The sequence below is a fragment of the Biomphalaria glabrata genome, chromosome 2 (assembly GCF_947242115.1).
Source record: "Biomphalaria glabrata chromosome 2, xgBioGlab47.1, whole genome shotgun sequence".
NCBI classification, from domain to species: Eukaryota; Metazoa; Mollusca; class Gastropoda; family Planorbidae; genus Biomphalaria; species Biomphalaria glabrata.
In genome coordinates this window covers 36,089,968-36,113,857 of record NC_074712.1, presented here as the reverse complement: position 1 = coordinate 36,113,857, position 23,890 = coordinate 36,089,968, and the positions used below count along the sequence as shown (strand labels likewise).

At 37.5% G+C, this 23,890-nt stretch overlaps 1 protein-coding gene across 4 annotated transcripts in view; it reads right to left on the bottom strand.

Annotated features, from left to right (window-relative positions):
* Window positions 1-22,961, bottom strand: part of LOC106050499 (endothelin-converting enzyme homolog) — a 53,667-nt gene extending 30,706 nt beyond the window's left edge. The window contains exons 1-3 of one of the 4 annotated variants that reach the window (XM_056020274.1): window positions 22,869-22,961; window positions 21,122-21,409; window positions 12,968-13,162 (exon numbers count right to left, since the gene is read on the bottom strand). In XM_056020274.1, the coding sequence (XP_055876249.1) occupies window positions 12,968-13,162; window positions 21,122-21,355 (429 nt within the window). In that variant the 5' untranslated portion in view covers window positions 21,356-21,409; window positions 22,869-22,961. Of the gene's footprint in view, window positions 1-8,396; window positions 8,484-12,967; window positions 13,163-21,121; window positions 21,410-22,561 lie in introns of those variants that run through there. The other 3 variants (XM_056020272.1, XM_056020273.1, XM_056020275.1) reach the window with 3 other exon arrangements.
* Window positions 22,962-23,890: the final 929 nt, after the last annotated feature.

Genomic DNA, 23,890 nt, shown 5'->3' with positions numbered 1-23,890 from the left:
AATCAATAAAAAAGTAAGCAATTAGACAATTAATTACAGATTGTTAATTATTTTGTTTAATAGCAACAAGGGAAATAAATACTTCAGTATTCATAGATATGGCTAGGAGATGGGTTTAGTCCCCTTAAATACTTGTTCACTCTATTTCTCCTTACCTCATTGCATCAAGTTGGTACTTTAACAATTATTTATTGTACCTAGCAGAACATGAATCAATTTTAAAAATACCCAATTAGTCAATAAGTCAATTTATTATTGGTGATTAATTATTTTGTTTGATATCGAATAAGGGAAATAACTTGTACATTATTGATAATTATAGTTTTAATGGTGGAGTTCTTCCCCTTATATAAGCTTTGCTAGTTAGGTTGTGTTTTTTAACTTGTAAGTAATGATTTAGTGTTTTATTTATTATTGCTATTTCACTTTAAAGTTTTCTGTTATTAGTGAATGATATAACCAGGATGAGGTGTTAGTCCTTTAGTTACCTCCCTTATATCAACTCAACTCATCATGTGTGAGAGAGAAATAGCGTTAATAATTATGTACGGGGACGAAACACAACAAATTTAGCCATATCTGTGAATACTGAAGGATTAGTTTCTCTTGTTGGTATTAAACAAAATGATTAATTGCATGAAATTAATTGACTAATTGGTTCCGTTTTTTTTTATTATTATTATTGATTCACGTCTTGTCTACGCCAGTGAATTTGAAGTTTCAATTTGATCTGAAAATGGGCATGGGAGAAATAACAAGTAAAGATTTTTTTACCAGATAGACAGACAGACAGACAGATAGACAGACAGAGTGAAAGAAAGATACAACGATAAAGGCATATTTCTTTTCTTATATGCCAGAACAGATTCATACAATGGCTACTTCTTCCAATTCCCATTACAGTATGGAAGGAACTGCAGATGAATCATTCAGGAAAACAATGGAGTTGAATTCTCTAATATACATGCATTAATAGATACTCGTAGGATGTAATTATCTTCTTGCTCGAATGAAAGTCTGTCATTTATAAGATAAGAAGATAATTTCTGTCTATTTAGAAACACACTTTCCTTTGAGTCATCATCCAAAGTAGCTAGAAATTAGCAAAAGTCAGACTACTGGAAAGAGTGATACACTAACTTATAAAAAAAGAATATTGTTTCACGCGACACAAAAGCTGATTAAGTCCAAGTTCTTAGCACTTAAGTGACACTCTGAACTGCTTGATGACCGTACGTAATAGAGTACTTCTAACATTATTGGCGCATAATCGTCTCTTCGCGTCTGGTCATGTGTAATACCAACTGAAATTGGGTCTCACCTCTTCTGTTATTTTGTTGAAAGGTGAAGTGTGAAACTAAGAGAAGTAACTACGTTAGCTCATTTAAAGATCCAAGGTTATAGACAACTTACTGCCCTTTGGAGTTCTGGGGTAATAAGAAACAAGAAAATGTAATTATAACTCTTAACAGAAAAAAGACACACGTTAAATTGTACTCTACCTTGACATAATTGAGCATCATAACAGCTATTAGCCAAATATTTGGAAATTTTGAAGAAGTTAACTGGTTTTGTATTTTTTATAAACAGCTCTTTAAGTTTTTTCCTGAAATCTAATTGAGAAGGTTAATGGAAAGTCAATTACATTTTAATTGTGTTTTGACCCATTAGCCCCAGAGCAACAATTATAAAATTATAAAAATTATAAAACTCGGGCTAGTGAAAGGGAGAATTCTCTTCAGAAATTCACAATATATACATTTTGTGCAGGGCTGGCATTAGGCATTGGCAAACTAGACAGACGCCTAGGGCGTCCAATTGATGGGGCCTCGCACAGGATTGAACACATTATTTTTAGAAGTTTTTTTAGGGATTTTTAATGAGTAATTTTATTTTTTTCGCTGTTTCTTTATTTCTTTTAAAATTTCATTAGGGGCCAACTAAGTCTGTTGGCCTAGGGCCTCCAATTATCCAAGGCTTTAATAAAGTTCACCACCACAGCTTGCTTAAGGAATTAAATTATTTTGGCATTGGTGGTTCATTGCATCAGTGAATTCAGGATTTATTGATAGGGAGAGAACAAACTGTTCGCATCACTGAACCATAATTTTCAAATACAAAACAAAACTTTAATAAAATACCCAGAAAGACACAAAGATAAAGATAAAATCCTTCTTCCATCTGCTAGGACAAATTTATACAAATGCTCCTTCTTCCCTAGTGCTATTAGAGCACATAGAATGGGTTGCCTGAGCCAGCCAGGAAAACCAGTGACTTGGCAGAATTTAAGTCATTGATTAACATGCATGACTAGACTGACCTAAGAATACGCGTAGGACGTAATCATCTTTTGAAAGTAACGTCTGTATTTTATAAGATGATAAGAAGAAAGGGCTGTCCCTGTTGAGTGTATTGGTACTCCTGCCATACTAAGTACAAATAAAGAACGTTTGGGCCACGAGGCCTTCATTAGATACAAACAAACGGGAAAAAAATTAAACACAAAATAACGTGTAACCTAGATCAGTCGTTATAGATGATCCCACACTAACCTGTGACGTAGCAACGAGGTAATTGTCTCAACTCCCCACAAGTTGCGACGTCGCAAGTCAGTGTTCAGGGCTTTTATTACGATTGGTCTCTGTTAAACATTTAACACAATGAATCACAGAGAGCAGATTTCGTAATGTGGGTACGACATAAAATCTATACATTAAAATTAGACGACAATAGAAAATAATTGTAGAGTACTAATGGTACAAATAGTTTATTTCTTTCAAACTATTCATCTCAATTATTCTGGAAATAAACTCACAAGGCATAGCCGTTACATATAAAACTTGTACCGCTGAAAACAATTATATAATTATATTATATATTTGTTTTAAAAACCGGAACTTATGGAATATATACATATCTATGTTGCCATATGTGTTTCAAATTTTATCAAAAGTATGTATTAATAATAAATGAAACAAAAAATGTATGTCTTTCCATTTCACACTTATTCACACTTATTATTGTGCTCTATTTAACCCAGTTCGTAAATCATATAACGATAAAAAATTTCAAGCTTCCTCGTAAAATCTTACGACATGATTAAAAATATATCTACCATATAAACCTCTTTGCCCTGATGACTGACTGATCAGCTTTAATTCTCCCTCCTGCCGAAGACAAAAACTAATAGGGCCTACGATATTTTAACCTACTACGACTTTGTTTGGTCCACGACCAATAAAACATTTTCAGGATGGAAACCGTAGCGTTGAAATTTACCAAAAAAATGATTTTGACCCAACGTGTGTTTTTAAAGCCGACATATTGAAAAGTTACAAGATTCTACTTTCGTTTTGAAGCGCTTTACTTTGTGTGCTAATGTCATCGTATATGAATAACAATCTGTTAGCTTAGTCGGTAGAGCATCAGACTTAACTCTGATGGTCAAGTGTTCAAGACCTACGTAGCGCGATAACTTTTATCACAATTTAATGTGAATAAGTGATGCTGGTAGTCCAAAAACGAGGGGGGGGGGTATGGGATAAGTGATAGGCTAGAAGGGAGTGTGTTTGGGAGGGGGGCGATTCAAAACGGGCCGCTTTAATTAAACGTAACATATACTAGAATACACTGGTCAAATGTTTGAATAGTCAAAATGCTGCAGTTTTATAGAAAGTTTTAAAAAAGGTAAAAAGGGTGATAATGTTAAAGTATTAAGTGAGCATTTGCATGATGCAGTAAGAGCCTGACCTAGAAAGATCAAAGATCCTAACAAACATTTTGACTAAGAACAGAAACGCAGAAAAATAATATAAAAAAGACTTTTTGTTACGGAGGATAGTCTGTGGAAGGGAAGAGGGGAGAGGTGACACTCGAATTCACTGGTTAGTCTAATAAGAAGTACATATACTCGAATTCACTGGTTAGTCTAATAAAAAGTATATATACTCGAATTAACTGGTTAGTCTAATAAAAAGTATATATACTCGAATTCACTGGTTAGTCTAATAAAAAGTATATATACTCGAATTCACTGGTTAGTCTAATAAAAAGTATATATACTCGAATTCACTGGTTAGTCTAATAAAAAGTATATATACTCGAATTCACTGGCCAAAGGAATGTATGCAAAACGTTAAAATATATATTATAAGTCAAAAAACAAAAGGGAGTGGGTCATTTTATTGTTAAAAGTAAGACAAAAATTGGAAGGGGCTTATGGCAATAAAACAAAACAAGTATATAACCTGTGAACAAACCAAAAAGGGACTAACACTGTGGGTAATGCTACTATGTATATATAAACATACAACAAAGAATTCCACAGCAACTATATAAACATACAACAAAGGATTCCACAGCCACTAGACCCAAAATGTATAACATTATAACATAAGTAGCACATTAGAACCCAAACATCTCGTGGTAAAGAGTTCCCTACGACAAGTTTCGATACCTGCTCAAGTGGAACGTACAAGATGTCGCGACAGAAAAAAGAAAAAAAAAATAAAGGATACAGGTCAACTTTTCAAAACTATTTTGTGTTGGTGATTACGTGTTGGGTGGGGGGAGGTAGTAGAGAGCTTATTACAATGCGAGTATCAACTCACTCTCTTGTCTGGTAAAATGTTTGCACACGTTATATTTCCCTCACCCCATATCTCGAATCAAGCTGAAATTTTGCACAATTATTCTTTTTACTAAAAAAATACAATAATCAATACAAAAAACTACAACAATTAGCTTACTAACTATTGGTAATTAATTATTTGGTTTGGTACCTATGTGACGAGATGTTAAATTAGTTAATTTGTGACTTGTTTATTTAAGTCTAAGGGGAAATTTTATTAATTTATCCCGCTCATATAAGATTTTGTACAGGCACACCGCAACTAACAGTAAGAACAGACCAATATTATAAGTTCATAAATAAAATAATTTAATAAATGAAAGTTTACAAAAGAAAAATGATGAAATAAAATTATAATTAAGAAATGAAATGAAGGTGCTAATATCTAACATAACTGTTCATCATGGATTGCTAATTATTGAGTGATTGGAGGAGAAGAATGTTCCTATGTATGGCTACTTATATGCTTAGCTGCTAGCCCGTGGGTCGTCTTCTGGCGGTCGTAGGACTGGCACTCAGAAGGATTAGTCATCCGGCTCTGTCTTAGGACGTCGGCTCGGGATGTTCTCTATGCTGTAGGCAAGCTGGCTCTAGCGTGAGGCCACTGCCGGTTTATCAGTAGAGATGGTTGGCGCTGCAGACTAAGTTGTAGTGGGACGATCTCTCAGCTGTGATCTCTAGCTCGTAGAGAGCCGTGCTAACTCAACACCAGTTTATCTTCTGCAGCAAAGGTTGCTCTAATCTGTCGGCATTAGGCAATAGCTATTGGGCAGTGGACAGTTTGGGCCGGGTACTGGGAAGATGATACTGGGCAGTATAAGGCAATGTGGACACTGGGCAATATTTTAAGGCCAAGGACAGTAGGCAATGCCTTCTTGCTAACAGGTATATAATTGGGGGGGGGGGGGTATCTGGTGTGGTCTGCTCCGGTTACAGCTTTGGGTGGAGATCTGGTAGTTATAGCAGTCGGGTGTAGCAATCGTGTGTAGCAACCAGGCTGGGGATAAGACAGACAATTAGGAACCTCCTAAAGGCATTGAGTAGGGATTCCCATATGCCTTGCAATCAATCAGATACAGGCATTGGTATCAATCCCGATAAGGCATTTAAGACAATTAAGTATCAAATCGTAAAGCATACATATAACTCAATAACACAAAAGATACAAGTAAGATAACCACAATAAATGTGTTAACATACAATGTAGGATGATACTAGTCAAGATTCATCAATTACATTTGATTACGACGATAAGCAATCAGTTATAGTACAATGGGGAATGAGCATATTATATACTAAAGGATAAGATGGACTTAAACTACTAGGGATAGGGCTACAGTAATAAGGGTTTGATATAATTAATCAAAACCATATTCATCCAAGGAACCATAAGTTCACAAGGGTGTGAGACATAATATGCATGAGGGATATAATAGGAATGTAAATTAATCACTTCCCCATGCGCTCTGTAAGTTTAGAGCACTGTGACCTAAGTTCTTTGACCGTACTTAGATTCAAGAAAGGTTATTGTTTACATCAATAAAAAAGATGCAGGAATGGATGAAACACAACAAATCAAATATAATAACTATTGCTTCAAACGTAGACAACCATAGCAGCATTAATTATACTATATGAAGATATAACATCGACATAAATAGTACAATGTACATGCATAATAGAGTCATAATGTAATGACGGGGAACGTGGTTGTGTACTAATGTGTACTCACACATTCCTATAAGATAAAATAAGTATAGTAAAATGTTTACACTCACCCGTTTGTCCCTAATGAAACCTCACAAATTAACTTCCTAACAGGGGAGACTGAATGAATTCTAGCGGGCCTAACTTTGAATGCTTTGGTCTCTCTCTATATATAGTTGGGACTTTTCATTTAACGGGTGGGGAAGAAAGCTAGCTGATTTTCTCACATGTATCGATCTACCAGAGATGTCAGGCGTCAGGTCAGATTTATGGTCAATATTCGTTGCCTACCGTGAGAGTAAAGTCTTAAGCGAATATGTATCTGTCCAGCCCGAGTGCAATGCTATTCTTCGGGCGGTGCGTATCCTGCGGGGGGGGGGGGGAGGTAGGGAGGAATAGGTGTGAAAAGTTATTAGGCCGCTGCGTGTAGCTCTGGTGCAGCGACTATTGTGTGCTGGTCACCTGTACAGAGGTCAAAATTAAATGTTAGCCCTAGAGCAGCTAGTTAATGTTTTACATCGAGATTCGTCCCGTGAGAAATAGTGCGAGGGGAGATAAATCATAAAAGAAATTAGCTGTGGGTGGACAAGAAAATAATTGTTTTAAGTTAAAAATTAAAGTTTCTCACCGTTTGCTGGGAAAAAACTCAAATGAACTTTTGTATGCAAGTTTCCTATCGTCACAACCTCGAACAAGGGAAAGAAATTGTACTTGACTGAGGTGGTGGTATAAGCTGAATTAGTCCCCTATATAGGTCGCCTCTTTAAAGTAAGTTTGAAACAAACATTAAATATACAATCTTCTATTTTTATACGCACCTCATTAACAGAATCGTTAGGATGTCTGCTTGAGGAGGCTTGAGTCATGATTTCGAATTCAGGTCTCCCCCCTCCCCAATTTTTTTTAATAAATGCTTTAAAAAAACGTATGCTGTAAAATTTGCATAAAGAAAGTGATAGGATCATAGCGTATTGAGAAAGTGATAGGATCATAGCGTAGTAAGACAAGTGATAGGATCATAGCGTATTGAGAAAGTGAAAGGATCATAGCGTAGTGAGACAAGTGAAAGGATCATAGCGTAGTGAGAAAGTGATAGGATCATAGCGTAGTGAGAAAGTGATAGGATCATAGCGTAGTGAGAAAGTGATAGGATCATAGCGTAGTGAGAAAGTGATAGGATCATAGCGTAGTGAGAAAGTGATATGATCATAGCGTAGCGAGAAAGTGATAGGATCATAGCGTAGTGAGAAAGTGATAGGATCATAGCGTAGTGAGAAAGTGATAGGATCATAGCGTAGCGAGACAAGTGATAGGATCATAGCGTTCTGAGACAAGTGATAGGATCATAGCGTAGTGAGAAAGTGATAGGATCATAGCGTAGTGAGAAAGTGATAGGATCATAGCGTAGCGAGACAAGTGATAGGATCATAGCGTAGTGAGACAAGTGATAGGATCATAGCGTAGCGAGACAAGTGATAGGATCATAGCGTAGTGAGACAAGTGATAGGATCATAGCGTAGTGAGAAAGTGATAGGATCATAGCGTAGTGAGACAAGTGATAGGATCATAGCGTAATGAGAAAGTGATAGGATCATAGCGTAGTGAGAAAGTGATAGGATCATAGCGTAGCGAGACAAGTGATAGGATCATAGCGTAGTGAGACAAGTGATAGGATCATAGCGTAGTGAGACAAGTGATAGGATCATAGCGTAGTGAGACAAGTGATAGGATCATAGCGTAGTGAGACAAGTGATAGGATCATAGCGTAGTGAGACAAGTGATAGGATCATAGCGTAGTGAGAAAGCTAAAATCATGAAATAGCGCTAAACAAAAACAATTGGTTAACATATGTTAAACCGCACAGATTTATTGTTGTTGGTCTAGAATCTCTAGATCTATTACAAATTTATCTGATACCGATCCAAACTAATTGATACAATTACACTTCGTATAGGCTTTGTTTTATTTTTTAAGTATCTTTTAATGTTTTTCTTGTTTTGAGTTTATTTCTATTTTAGAAAGAAATATAAGAAATAAACAGTTCAAGCCAGAACTTACTTCTATTTCTTTTTAGAAGATGTCTGAAATGTAGAAATGAGTTAACATCACTTGCTAATTAGACAAATCGTGAAGTAAATTTAGCACGACTTTCAGCAACGCAAGAAATCTTAATGTGTGTTAGTGTGTGTGTGTAAGCATTTGCAGATGTGTGGTGAAAATACATTTTCAAGGTAGAGAACTAGACAGTAACAGTCGCGGACAATTCCAGAAACAAGTTACAGAGTGTGTGAAGCTGAGGTTACTCTTCCAGATTGTTACAGAGTGTCGGAAGCTGAGGTTACTCTTCCAGATTGTTACAGAGTGTCGGAAGCTGAGGTTACTCTTCCAGATTGTACAGAGTTTGCTCAAGGCAATGGATGGCAAGCTTAAGCGGGTATTTATCTCTTTTATTGATCCTCCATCTCTAGGTATTTAAATGAGTCAACTTCTTATAAAAATGTTTGGCCATTAGACACTATGCAACATCTCGTACCACAAACTAATATTTTGCTAATTCCAGCACTGATTGACATGCCAACTACTCTAGCTGCACCATCCAGTTTTGAAATAAGATATTGAACCTTGTCTACATTTTCTCCAATGAGGTCTTTATCATCTGCAAACCTGAGATTGGAAATAAGCCTCCCATTTATGGACTACCCGGAAGTAAATACTTATAAAGTTCCCATCATAATACGCTCAAGAAATAAGTTAAAAAAGAGCTGGAGAGAGTATGCATCCTTACCGCACTCCTATGGATGTCCTAAAACTTTCTCCAATTTAGTTGTTAAGAAGTACTGAGCTATTCACATTTTTGGTCTAGGGCTTTGATAACATCAATCCTGTTTGTATCTATGTTAAACTTCCTCATCACTTGCCAGCATGCCAAACCAAAACTTAAAAGTCCACAATATATTTTCTTACATTTAAGCACTATTTCAACTCTTTTGGTGGGAACTCCTTGGCATGTAATAGGCTAATGTAGATATTTTTATAAAAACAGCATATTTATATGTCAGTCTAAACTGGGACAGATTCCAGGTATGAATAGAAGATAGTGTAGGAAATAATTATAGCCTTATATAGTGAGGAGGTGTTGAGGGCTGGCATCTATCAATCCTCGTGTGAGTTGATGACAGTAGGTGAACTGTTCCGAGACCGGATTCAAGTATTTCCTAGTGAATAACTATTGAATGCTTTTAGAGAAGAAGGAATGGCTGTGAAAAGTATCCGATTTAGTGGCGAGAATAGGAGCAAAATATTATTATATTAATATTATTAATAATATCAATATATTATTATTTGACCTTCACGATTAGCAGGATGTAATAAGAACAAAAGATCCTGGCCAAATAGTAGCCTAGAGCCGATCAAGTAATTTCAATTAAGAACTGACTAGCACAAGAATGGTCAGAAAGTGTAAATATGATTATTTATTAAGGCGGAAGTTTTTTTCCTTTGTGTGAGGTGGGAGAAAGATAAATGATTCTCTAATTTACGGGCAGTTCTAAAACAATTGAATAGATACTATTAAATTTGCGGTCCAAAAAAACGTATAGAGGGGAGAGTATACTTGCTTGCCTTTTTAGCGGCCCCCGAAAGGTGAAAAGACGCTTTTAGTTTTGTGTGGCCTGTCTGTCCGTCTTTCCGTCCGTCCGTCCCGTCCCATTTAGATCTCAGAAACTAGAAGAGAAAATGAAAATCAGACATCATGATAATTTAGATCATTCAAACTTCTGATGCAACGGTACTTATTTCTTTTCTAAAAGCGAAAAATCTAAAAAAAATTTTTGTAGCGATTTCGTGTACGTTCCACTTGAGCAGGTATAGATACTTGAACTTGTGAACTCTTTGCCACCTGATGTTTGTGTTCTGATCGCCCCTACAGCTCCCATCTCATGGATCTGCCAGTGTCTTGACATATTTTGTTGTGAGCCAAATATCAGTCAGTGCTGGCATTAATGCGTTGAGATGCAGAGACACATACAGACAGGAACACAGACACAGACTAAATCACAGACTGGCAGAAACATAGATACAAACACTGACTGCTTAGAAACTAAAAGAGTAGTTGCAAGATCCCATAAATCTCTAGTCATGTTATAAAATGAAATGTTATAAAAAAAAAAAGCATGGTTCCGAAATGCAGGTAGACAGCAAATTTCGATATTTTGAGCACGAATATCCAATGCTATGAGATAAATGCTAACAATAACCAGAATCCAAGCTTCTCCTACAAAATGTTAGTTTAAAGCATGTTAGCAAGCAATCACTTGCACGAGATCCTGCTTCAACCTGCATCACTATGACCAATGTAAACATTGCTTGATTCTCTACATATAGACAACATTGGAGCCCTTTTTGTGTGTGCTACTTACAAATGATTAAATGATCGTTTAGTAGCAAAATACCCTTGGGCCCGGCCCATAAATACGACGTTGGGCCCCCCACCAATAAGTTGGGTGTGACTGTCACTGAACACAAAATTGAGTTATCCTGTAACTAATGTGAGTGTCATATGCCACGATGGATATCGCATGTCTCTCTTGTAGAGATAAATGATGGAGGCATCTTGGAAACTCTTGGGGTAGTTGTTTTTGTTTGTTCCCACATTATCTGGTAGGCTTCCCTTAATTAAGCTGTCAGCTCTGAACTGCCAATTGAGTATATTTCAGCAGGGATGGAGTCTAGTCCCGGTGCCTTACCAGTTGAGAGGTTGGATATTGCTGTCATTACTTCATTGTGCCTTGAGAGGGTCAGCGAGTGAATGGTTTATTGCGACTTGTTCCAGGTGTGCGATGGCTTCAGCGCTAATGCTTCATGGGTAGTTAAGGACGGGGTTGAAATTGTTTTGTCCCTCTAACAAGTACTTCCTCCTTGTCTGTGAGAAGTTTGTTTCCATCAGCGCTGAATAAGGGAGATGAACCATTTGGTGTGGGCCATAAAAGCTTTGATTAAATTTAAAAAAAATTGCGAACATGTAAAAATAAAAATAAACAATAACACATAAGACAGACAATATATGAAAGTACACAAATTCTACATCTTCCTCATGGTGTAACGAGAACGAGGTCCTCAAACTTCGGGGGATCATTTGAAAATCATTGCCACAATGTCATTTGCTAGGATTCAGAGTCCCATGCTGGATTTTCAGATTTTCTGAAAGTGTATTGTTCAAGCATAGGAAACTGAAAACTTCTCCCAGAGCCATATTCCCGACTGAGAAGTTTTACATCAGCCTCACCTTTTGAAGCACAATTGTTAAAATTGTTATCCAACTCTGTAAAGTGTCATTTTTGTTCAGTTATCATAGATTAAGTCTGACTCATCAGTTTGTATAATTAATTGCAGAATTGTGTTAGGTCTGCTTTCATTAAAAGCACAAGACGAGCATATGGACGTCCGGATTATACAGATGAATTGGTGTCAAAATATTACATTAATTTATGTCTCTTAAAACTTGTCAATACGTCGTTACATATCTCTACGTAGTTACATATCTCTACGTAGTTACATATCTCTACGTAGTTACATATCTCTACGTAGTTACATATCTCTACGTAGTTACATATCTCTACGTAGTTACATATCTCTACGTAGTTACATATCTCTACGTAGTTACATATCTCTACGTAGTTACATATCTCTACGTAGTTACATATCTCTACTTAGTTACATATCTCTACGTAGTTACATATCTCTACGTAGTTACATATCTCTACGTAGTTACATATCTCTACGTAGTTACATATCTCTACGTAGTTACATATCTCTACGTAGTTACATATCTCTACGTAGTTACATATCTCTACGTAGTTACATATCTCTACGTAGTTACATATCTCTACGTAGTTACATATCTCTACGTAGTTACATATCTCTACGTAGTTACATATCTCTACGTAGTTACATATCTCTACGTAGTTACATATCTCTACGTAGTTACATATCTCTACGTAGTTACATATCTCTACGTAGTTACATATCTCTACGTAGTTACATATCTCTACGTAGTTACATATCTCTACGTAGTTACATATCTCTACGTAGTTACATATCTCTACGTAGTTACATATCTCTACGTAGTTACATATCTCTACGTAGTTACATATCTCTACTTAGTTACATATCTCTACGTAGTTACATATCTCTACGTAGTTACATATCTCTACGTAGTTACATATCTCTACGTAGTTACATATCTCTACGTAGTTACATATCTCTACGTAGTTACATATTGTATGAACAGAGACGACAAAGACACTTCAACAGAAACTCAAACATTATGTCCTATCTATAGAACACTTATTGTACAGTTGTCTGCCAGGCCATTGTCGGATGAACCATTTGTCAGATAATTAGTGAACAATTAGTTGTTGAACCATTTGTCAGATAATTAGTGAACAATTAGTTGTTGAACCATTTGTCAGATGATTAGTGAACAATTAGTTGTTGAACCATTTGTCAGATAATTAGTGAACGATTAATTGTTTAACCATTTGTCTGTAAAATATCTTATTTTACTTTACCTTAATTAACTTTACTTTCCCATAAACTATCTTATCTTATCTTTTGTTGTGGCTTCTTACCTCTTGCAAGATAACTCCGACCTTGGCATTGACCTCATCTGCGGTTTCCCATTTAACCTTGTCTCGAGGCCGGTGTGTCTGTGCCAGCCACCCGCCACATGAGAAACTGTACATATCCTGGCATGGGTCAACACTCCTGTTCATCTTGCCCAGGATGTAAGCACTGGCCTCCACACAGCCTGGCGTCAAACAAATCTGCAATTATAGAACATGTATCGGAATAACCGATGGCAAAACATTGAGGCAGACAAGAAAGATTTTTAAAAGGACAAGTCTGGAGGAATTCATTTACTGTTAAGGTTTTGTATCTTGCTGTGCGACTTACGAAGTAGACAGAGCAAAGCAGAATTCATTGAAAGCGCGCTCCTGCTTTGCGTATGTAATCAATGTCTCGCGGCTGAGCGTTTTTTTAGCGGCACCCGAAAGGGGAAAAGACGCAATTAGTTTTGTGTGGAATGTCTGTCCGTCTATCCGTCTGTCCATCCGTCCCGTTTAGATATCGTAAACTAGAAAAGATAGTGAAAATCTGACACCATAATATTTTAGACCATTCAAAGTTCTGATGCAGCGGCTACTTTTTTCATTTCTGAAAGCGAAAAATCTAACTTTTTAAATCACTTAGGAAAGCAGTTTTATCATAAAAATACACCACTTTTACAACTATTCACTATAGATAATAACAAACACCGGCGGCTCCACTAGGGGAGATATATGTTTACCAAATTTTTAGCATAGTTATGCAAATGGTTTTCGATTTTTTGTCAAATTTTGTTTTTCTTTTTTACATTTGTATTGCTAAGTTAAATAATTTCTGTCAATCTAACTACTACAATTACTAAAAAAAAATGTTTACTTTTTTTAAAGGAAAAAATCTATTTAGTATGCATATAATTTAAACATAATTTAATTGAGTATTTCATATTTATCGCGTGCCGATTCTGAGTTTGTGTTTTGTGTAAGCTTGTTGTGATAAAGTTCTGTTTTTTTCACACTCCCATTCTGAGTTTGGCAAAGACTGACGCGGCTTTACTTTAAATCTGTACATAGCGCTACTTTCATGCTTGTAGCATGCTCAGAGCGCAATGGTCGAAACTTTTAGCGTTGGCGCCTAACAAAACGTGAAGGATTTTTAAAAAAAATTGTGTCTTGTAGATGATTTTAAAGTATTTTGTTCAACCGAAAAAGTTCATTCTGGAAATAGTGTAGAGTGTTTCTCTCTCCATCAATCAAGGTAGTCTGCTCCGTTAGCTCCACCAAGCGTTTTCCTGCGTTCTGAGCTTAACCAATTCTTTCTCTATCGTCTTCTACGCATTTTCCCCCATAAAATAAAAAAAAAAGCTTTTATATAGCGCTACTTTCATGCTTATAGCATACTCAGAGCGCTATGGTCCAATCTCAGTTGTGGACCAGTTGGGGGGGAGGGGTATCTAGGAGAAGGTTTTTCCGTGCTGCCTTTAGGCGCTCAGTAAACACAACTCTGTCCGAGTCGGGTGTCGAACCTCGAGCCAAGCTAAGTTCAAGCGCACTTAGCCTCTCGACCACGCTTCCCGTGTCAATGTAAAAGTATAAGGGAGGGGAACGTTGCAATCTGAGCTCATTATAGTCATACTAGTACAAAAATAATTCAATCTAAGAATGAACGAGGCAGCATTGAGCACCACTATTAACATATACGTTCGACTGAAGGCGGTCAACAATAGCGAATGCACAAATGAAGCTGAAATTCAGATGACTATTGAAATTCTGTCTTCATATAACATTAGCTAGTTTATGTCCGCATAGTGTGTATTTGTATATATCGTGATTTGTCACGTTTGTAAGGAACATAAAGTCTAGACGTCTATCCAAAGGTAATTAAAACACATCCATTAATCATAGCGTCCTGGACATGGATCTAGACATAGGACTTTTATTAACTTCAGAATGGACGAAACAGATTTTAGGCGTGGTAGAGCAGCCATGTAAGCAGCCATTTAAGCAGCTATGTAAGCAGCTATGTAAGCAGCCATGTAACCAACTATGTAAGAAGCTATGTAAGCAGCCATGTAAGCAACTATGTAAGCAACTATGTAAGCAACTATGTAAGCAACTATGTAAGCAACTATGTAAGCAACTATGTAACCAACTATGTAAGAAGCTATGTAAGCAGCTATGTAAGCAGCCATGTAAGCAGCCATGTAAGCAACTATGTAAGAAGCTATGTAAGCAGCCATTTAAGCAGCTATGTAAGAAGCTATGTAAGCAGCTATGTAAGCAGCCATGTAAGCAGCCATGTAAGCAACTATGTAAGAAGCTATGTAAGCAGCCATTTAAGCAGCCATGTAAGCAGCTATTTAAGCAGCTATGTAAGCAGCTATGTAAGCAGCCATGTAAGCAACTATGTAAGAAGCTATGTAAGCAGCAATGTAAGCAACTGTGTAAGCAGCTATGTAAGCAGCCATGTAAGCAACTATGTAAGCAGCTATGTAAGCAGCCATGTAAGCAACTATGTAAGAAGCTATGTAAGCAGCAATGTAACCAACTATGTAAGAAGCTATGTAAGCAGCCATGTAAGCAGCTATGTAAGCAACTATGTATAGCATTTTTCATTTATGCTTGTGAAATCCAAGGGATTACTTTCAGGTCACAATAGTTCCGTGTCCTTCTAACTAGGAACACTATCAGCTCAATGGAACAGAAACAAAGAAAGATTGTAATAATCTCAATCATTATCTTTAAGGTCCGTGGAAAACATGCAAGGATTTGGTCACCAACACATACGTGACGCCCTAACAGTTGAACAGACAAGAAAACAAAAAAGTAAAATAAATAACAGAGACATAAGCAAGTAGGCTCACTGTTAGACACATGGCTCACTGTCAAACACATGGCTCACTGTCAGACACAAGGCTCACTGTCAGACACAAGGGTCACTGTCAAACACAAGGCTCACTGTCAGACACAAGGGTCACTATCAAACACATGGCTCACTGTTAGACACAAGGCTCACTGTCAAACACATGGCTCACTGTTAGACACATGGCTCACTGTCAGACACAAGGCTCACTGTCAAACACATGGCTCACTGTCAGACACAAGGCTCACTGTCAGACACAAGGCTCACTGTTACACACATGGCTCACTGTCAGACACAAGGCTCACTGTCAGACACAAGGCTCACTGTCAAACACATGGCTCACTGTCAAACACATGGCTCACTGTTAGACACATGGCTCACTGTCAAACACATGGCTCACTGTCAGACACAAGGGTCACTGTCAAACACATGGCTCACTGTTAGACACATGGCTCACTGTCAAACACATGGCTCACTGTTAGACACATGGCTCACTGTCAGACACATGGCTCACTGTCAGACACATGGCTCACTGTTAGACACATGGCTCACTGTCAGACACATGGCTCACTGTCAAACACATGGCTCACTGTCAAACACATGGCTCACTGTCAGACACAAGGCTCACTGTCAGACACAAGGCTCACTGTTACACACATGGCTCACTGTCAGACACAAGGCTCACTGTCAGACACAAGGCTCACTGTCAAACACATGGCTCACTGTCAAACACATGGCTCACTGTTAGACACATGGCTCACTGTCAAACACATGGCTCACTGTCAGACACAAGGGTCACTGTCAAACACATGGCTCACTGTTAGACACATGGCTCACTGTCAAACACATGGCTCACTGTTAGACACATGGCTCACTGTCAGACACATGGCTCACTGTCAGACACATGGCTCACTGTTAGACACATGGCTCACTGTCAGACACATGGCTCACTGTCAAACACATGGCTCACTGTCAAACACATGGCTCACTGTCAGACACAAGGGTCACTGTCAAACACAAGGCTCACTCTTAGACACAAGGCATTCCTTAAATCAGTTCAGCAAGTTTAAGATGTCCCAAACAGTGCATGTAAAGCAATGAAAGTTGTAACATAAAAAGTTGAACTTACATATCTTGGTAAAGAAGTTAAAAGCATAAATGTACTAAGTGACATCACTCAAATTAAATGAATAGCGACGAAACAACCCCGTGGATAATCAATATCTATAACAAGAAAAACAATAAGGTAAAACAAAAAAGACGATACCTCCATTATAAAAAGTTAAAATAAGAATAAGTCTTAACAATGAAATAATACAAATAAAACTAGGCCAAATCAGGTATTGACATATACATTGGCACCGTCAGCTTGGTGAACTTAGTCTCTCAACTTGACTTGTTAGAATTGTATTGTATACACTATATAGACCTCCAAGGCTACATACTAGCGTAATCCGTATATTTAGAATTCTTAAAATCTAAATATAGATCTAGAACAGGGGTCTCAAACACGTGGACTTGTGGCCCGCGAAACAATTTTGTGTGGCCCGCGGCCTTTTCCGCAAATTAAAAAAAAAAAGATAAAATTTACAATGACCACATATAAGCCGTGAAATGATTTACAACTGCACAAATCAGTAAATGAGGTGTCCGCCCACTGCAAGCGAAGATTTTGTGAAGGCAAGCTTTGTTGTTAGCGAGATGATAGCAAAGGCATCACGACCATTCACTGAAGGCCAGTTTGTAGAAGAGTGTATGCTTTAGGCGTGTGAAATTATCTGCCTCAAGAAAAAGAAACTCTTCGAAGGCATAAGTTTGTCTGTGAACACAGTTGCAAGCAGGATCACCGAGTCAGCGACAAATGTTCAACAGCAACTGATTGCCGCTGCAAAAAACTTTGTAGCATATTCCACTGCACTGGACGAGTCTACTGGTGTAACAGACACCGCATACTGTGCCGTATTCATTAGTGGGGTCGACGAAAACTTGAACATTTTTGAAGAGCTATTGGACTTACTACCTTGAAAGGAACGACGACTAAACGGGACGTGTTTCAAGAACTGGAAGCTTGTATTGGCAAGTGTGGGCTACCATGGGAGAAAAACTTGTTTCAGTGGCTACGACGGTGCACCAGCAATGTGTTCAGAGAAGGTTGGTGCTTTTTTATTAATAGTAGAGAAACGGTATCAGCTCAGCTTGGCGGGACCTTTTGCAGCCATACACTGCATTCTGCACCAAAAATCACTCTGTGGCAAAAGTCTACAAATGAAGAACGTGATAGATGTTGTCGTGAAGACGGTGAACTTCATTCGTGCACGGGGTCTCAACCACAGACAGTTTGTGTCATTTCTAGCTGATTTAGAAACGGAATACGGTGAGTTGCTTTATCATACGGAAGTCAGATGGTTGAGTCGTGGAAAAGGGCTGCAGAGATTCTTTGAACTGAGACGGGAAATAGCATTGTTCATGGCAATGAAAGACGGAGACATACCTCAGCTCAGTGACCCAATGTTTTGTCGGATCTTTCTTTTCTTACTGACATCATGTAACATCTCAATGCACTCAATTCACAACTACAGGGCACAAAGCAGCTGATTACCGTGATGTTTGACCGCATCAAATCATTCAGATGCAAGCTGATTTTGTTGGCCACTCAGCTGGCAGATGGAAACCTGACTCATTTGTCTTTTCTACAGAGCATAACGGTTGAACCACAGCGCCTGAAAGACTACGTAGACATTCTCTCCGGACTACAGCTTTCAGCATTCACTGCTCTCGAATCACAGCTTTTCCTTTTTGCCACTCCGTTCGCAGTTGACTTGAAAAACGTTCCAGAGGAAGTCCAGATGGAACTACTGGACCTGCAGTGTGACACTGTTCTGAAGCAAAAATACGCTGATGTTGGCGTTCTACCAGTTTCTTCCCAGAGAGAAGTTTCCAAACTTATTCTGCGCAGCTGCTAGAATTCTAGCGATGTTTGGGAGTACGTACGTTTGCGAACAGTTTTTTTTTTCAGAATGATCAACAAAACAGCATTACGATCAAGACTGACTGAGAGCAACCTTGCGGCTTGCCACTACACGCAACTTCAGGCCTAACGGCGATGGTCTGGTCTCTGCCAAACGCTCTCAGCTGAGTGGACAGAAACATGAGTGACGAGCAATCTGCAGTAGGCCAAGAAATTATAGTTGTAGTTTTTTTGGGTAACTACAGTTTTTGCTTTTTAATAAGTGACAGAGACAACGTCAACTTATTTTAGTAAAATATACTGCCTGTGCATGTAATAAAGTACACTAAATGTAATTAATAATTATAAAAACTTTATTTTAGCATTTAACTGCAGTGACAGTAGGGTTCGTAAAATTTAATGAAAAAACATTCTCTTTTTTGTGGTGCGGCTCGCTAAATGGTTGTTACTTTCCACTGTGGCCCACATGCTGAAATGAGTTTGAGACCCCTGATCTAGAATCTAAATGTAATCCACATTTAATTGTCATTCAAATAAAAGCAAAGCTTAGATCAATAAACTTATAGCAACTTTAAATTTAATTAATAAATTAGATACAGGTATACTATAGCTGACTAAGCCATGTTTTTTTTTTGTTTTGTTTTTCTCTTAATAGCTAATAAATGTTTGATTAAAAAGCAATAGAACGTTTTTAACCCCCCTTCCCAATTAAAACCTTCCCCTAAGAAAGCATCCTGGTTAAGTATAGATCTACTAAACTTTATAACATTTTAATGATAGGCCTTTAAATCTAGACATAGGTAACGATGCGCGAAATTTCTGCTGAATATTATTTTTTAAACTCTAATCAATAAAGCCAAACATTCGGAAATACCCTAAGAAAAAGCGAGTCCTTTCAAAAAAAGCGATAGTCCTTTTAAAACCGATGTTGGATCTAGGTAAAGATCTAGTTCTCTAGCCAAATTTACACGTATTTACTTTTTACCATGAACAATGATAACGGCCAAATTAGAGTTTTTTTCCCCATGCGTCCAATGGGCTGCGCTATTTATCAACTGTTACATTTTGAGAAAAATTATTAGAGCCGTTTTTTTTTTTTAGATCAGCGTCCAGGTTTGTCTCTTCCCCCTCCCCCCTGTCTCCAGGTATCATAAAGTTGTGACTTGAAACAAGGTATTGTGTAATGGTTCTTTACATAGAAGTGATCGCGAACTAGAGATGGAGAAAATGATTCTGAGATAAAGTAGAGAACATGGAAGAAAGTGGAAGATTGTGAACTTCTCTTTAGACTGAATTACATCGAATCAAATGTATGAGCAATTTTCATACTGTAAAAGAAGCGATAAAAAGTTTGTATTGTATTGTATCAGTCATCACACACTGGGAAGTATTCTCGAATACTAAATAAAGTAAATGTGCAGGATGTCATGGAGTTTAGTCATTTAGTGGACACAGAAGACGATGCAGACACTTTTTAATTGATTACACTCTTCAACTCTTCAATGGATGCGGATGACGGACATTTCTTTCAAGATCAAATGTTTTCTCGTTCTCTAGAGCCAACATATAAATATTTGTGTCTATACTTTGAAACATTTATAACGGTCAATCACGAGTTATTCCTAGAACGGCCAACGAGCTGGTCATTATGTTTCCAACGATATACATCAGGTGTCACATTTCTTGTATAATCGTTAAAGCCATTTACGAGATCCGTGTCCAGGATTCATCCCCCACCCAGAAGATGAAGTTATGAGGTGAATAGAGGTATTGTAAACAAGAAAAACATTAAAATAAAATAAAAAGACAATCCTTTATACAACTTATAGAGCGATTATTTTGCTTTTAATAACTCATGACTTAAGACTAAGACTGCTTTATTAATCCTTGTTGAAAAGTCATTGAGATTACAAGAACTCTTTTCTCAAGTCAACAATTTACATTTTAAACAAAAGAACACTCCACCTTCAACCCTCCAAATCCTGTATAAGTGAATGTATAAATGAACTCCACTTTAGAACATTCTAATGCTAGTCCTTGAGATCTAGACTTAGAAGACGAGGCGCAAACTGTTCATGAACACTCATTTATGAAACACTTGAATCATAGAATAGTCACATGATGACATGCTCGAAGATGTTTAGTCCGTTCAAGATAAATATTTACATTTATTCTTTTTTACTTAAAAAAATATAACAGTCATACTAGAGTTTTCCCAACATGCCAACGTTATACATCAGGTGTATATTTTTTTTTAAAGTGTGAGAGCGTCCACCAACCCTGGTTTTTGTTTCCACGAAGTTACGAGTTAAATAGAGGTATCGTAAAAAAAGTGAAGCCAAACAGTTACCTTGCTAGGCCCACTTGTTTCATTGCTAGGCCCACTTGATTCATTGCTAGGCCCACTTGGTTGTTGCTGTAGAACGATGGCAATAATAGCAGCGATCAAAGCAACGATGATTAAACAAAGTACTAAGACAATCCATTTGTGTAGAGAAGACTGTTTCAACTGAGTTTCACTCTCGTGCTCAGAGTTGTTGGAAATTGGTAAATTCCTTTTCACCATGTTCACAAATGAGGTCATAGATTTCCAGTGGAGCAAGTCAATGTTTTGAACGTTTCTCGTCAATTGATGAATCTTGAGAGAGCAAGGGAATGAGAATTGAAATAGAAATCACTGGTGAACCTTTACAGGTCGGCCGAGAAACGAGAGTAAACTAGATGTATATCAGATGATAAATCTCCTATGAGAGAAAACTAATGCATGTCAGATGAAGGACCTCCTATGAGAGAAAACTAATGCATGTCAGATGAAGGATCTCCTATGAGAGAAAACTAATGCATGTCAGATGAAGGATCTCCTATGAGAGAAAACTAATGCATGTCAGATGATAACTTCCTATGAGAGAAAACTACTGCATGTCAGATGATAACTTCCTATGAGAGAAAACTAATGCATGTCAAATGAAGGACCTCCTATGAGAGAAAACTAATGCATGTCAGATGATAACTTCCTATGAGAGAAAACTACTGCATGTCAGATGATAACTTCCTATGAGAGAAAACTAATGCATGTCAGATGAAGGACCTCCTATGAGAGAAAACTAATGCATGTCAGATGATAACTTCCTATGAGAGAAAACTAATGCATGTCAGATGAAGGACATCCTATGAGAGAAAACTAATGCATGTCAGATGATAACCTTATAATAGAGAAAATTAATGCATGTCTTACAAAAGCAAATGAATGGAAATCTATGAAATACATCTCGACTGAGAAAATGTCGCTAAACGCTATCTAAATGTGGAATGTCAACTGAAACAAAATGGGGACAACTTTAGCATTATGTTGATCCCAAAATAAATAATAGACCTTAAAGAAGTTTATAGTAATAGGTTCCAGAAAATGTATAAACATTCAACCAACAGATTCTACTCTTTAAGGCGATTCAGAAAGTTAAAACTTTGCTCCACTGGCTAACTCTTCCAATGTTTTTATGCATAAACCTTAGAACCTAAAGGTATTTCAGATTCGGCCAAAGATAATTTAATATAACTTGCAAACTATTGAAACAAATTGAAACACTACTCATCTGTTATGTCTTCTAGTATAACACAGAAACGAACATGTTTTAAGCGTACTAACTAAACAAGACATTGTTTGCAAATAAGCTGTTGGATATTTCCACTATGTAATTACTAAACCCTATGAAAAAAAGTCTACACACTTAAACAGATCTACTCCGACTCAAATAAAAAAAAAACAACTAAAACACGCAGGCGCGCATACCTTCACATACAAAAATGAAATGAAATCTAGCGATAAAATGAAGTGTTTCCAGCGTTGTCCATTGTAACCACCAGTGAGAAGCAGTCGCTAAACCAGAAACAGTTGTTTGGCCTCTTGGCCTGCTCTAAAACACCTTTAGATATCCATCTCACAAAGCAAGGTAGCACCATTAAATAGCGGTAAAAAAACAAACCACTCTGCGGCTATATACACATATAAATATCGAGGTAAAGCCACGAGTATTGTAAGTCTTAGAGAAAACAAAGTGAACTTTTTAGTGAACTATTGTGTGTGTGTGACGTATTACGTTCTGCTACTGATGCCACTGCTACGCCTTCTCGGAGGGAAGAAGACAAAAAAATTACGCATTGCTCAAGCGAAACTAGCTCCAGGGTGCATCTGTTATCTCTTCTCTCAAGCCGCCCCTCTCCTTCCTACCCGCCCCAGCCCTTCCGTCCCCCCCCACTCCCCCACGAATGTTGTAGTAAACATACAGTGCCCCCCGACTTTCTTTCTCTCTGGCGCCCTATCCTGACACAATTAAAACTTACAAGTCCAGTGATTAGGTAGGACAACTGGCAGGCGCTTAACTCACAGCGTGCCCGTTTCCGGAAAGAGAGAGAGAGAGAGAGAGAGAGAGAGTAAAATGAAAAGGATACAGAGGGAACTATAAAGAGGGGGGGGGGGTTGAATAAGAGACGCTGGTCTAGAGTACTTGCATACATTGACGTCATCCCATGTGATACATCTAGTGTGTTATCTCTCACCACAAGGTTTGTCAGAATCTATCTATCTATCTATCTATCTATCTATCTATCTATCTATCTATCTAACTATCTATCTATCTAACTATCTATTTTTCTATCTAGATAATTTGGATAAAAATTAACCAGTATTTGATGTAGAAGTATTTGAATTAAACTCCAGTCATTAAGTTGTAAAAAAAATGTGTTGATAAGTTCCTGTCTTCTATCATTCTTAATGTTACAGTTAGACTGCCAATGTTACAGTTAGACTGCCAATGTTACAGTTAGACTGCCAATGTTACAGTTAGACTGACAATGTTACAGCTAGACTGCCAATGTTACAGTTAGACTGCCAATGTTACAGTTAGACTGCCAATGTTACAGCTAGACTGACAATGTTACAGCTAGACTACCAATGTTACAGTTAGACTGCCAATGATACAGCTAGACTATCAATGTTACAGTTAGACTGCCAATGTTACAGTTAGACTGACAATGTTACAGTTAGACTACCAATGTTATAGCTAGACTACCAATGTTACAGTTAGACTGCCAATGTTACAGTTAGACTGACAATGTTACA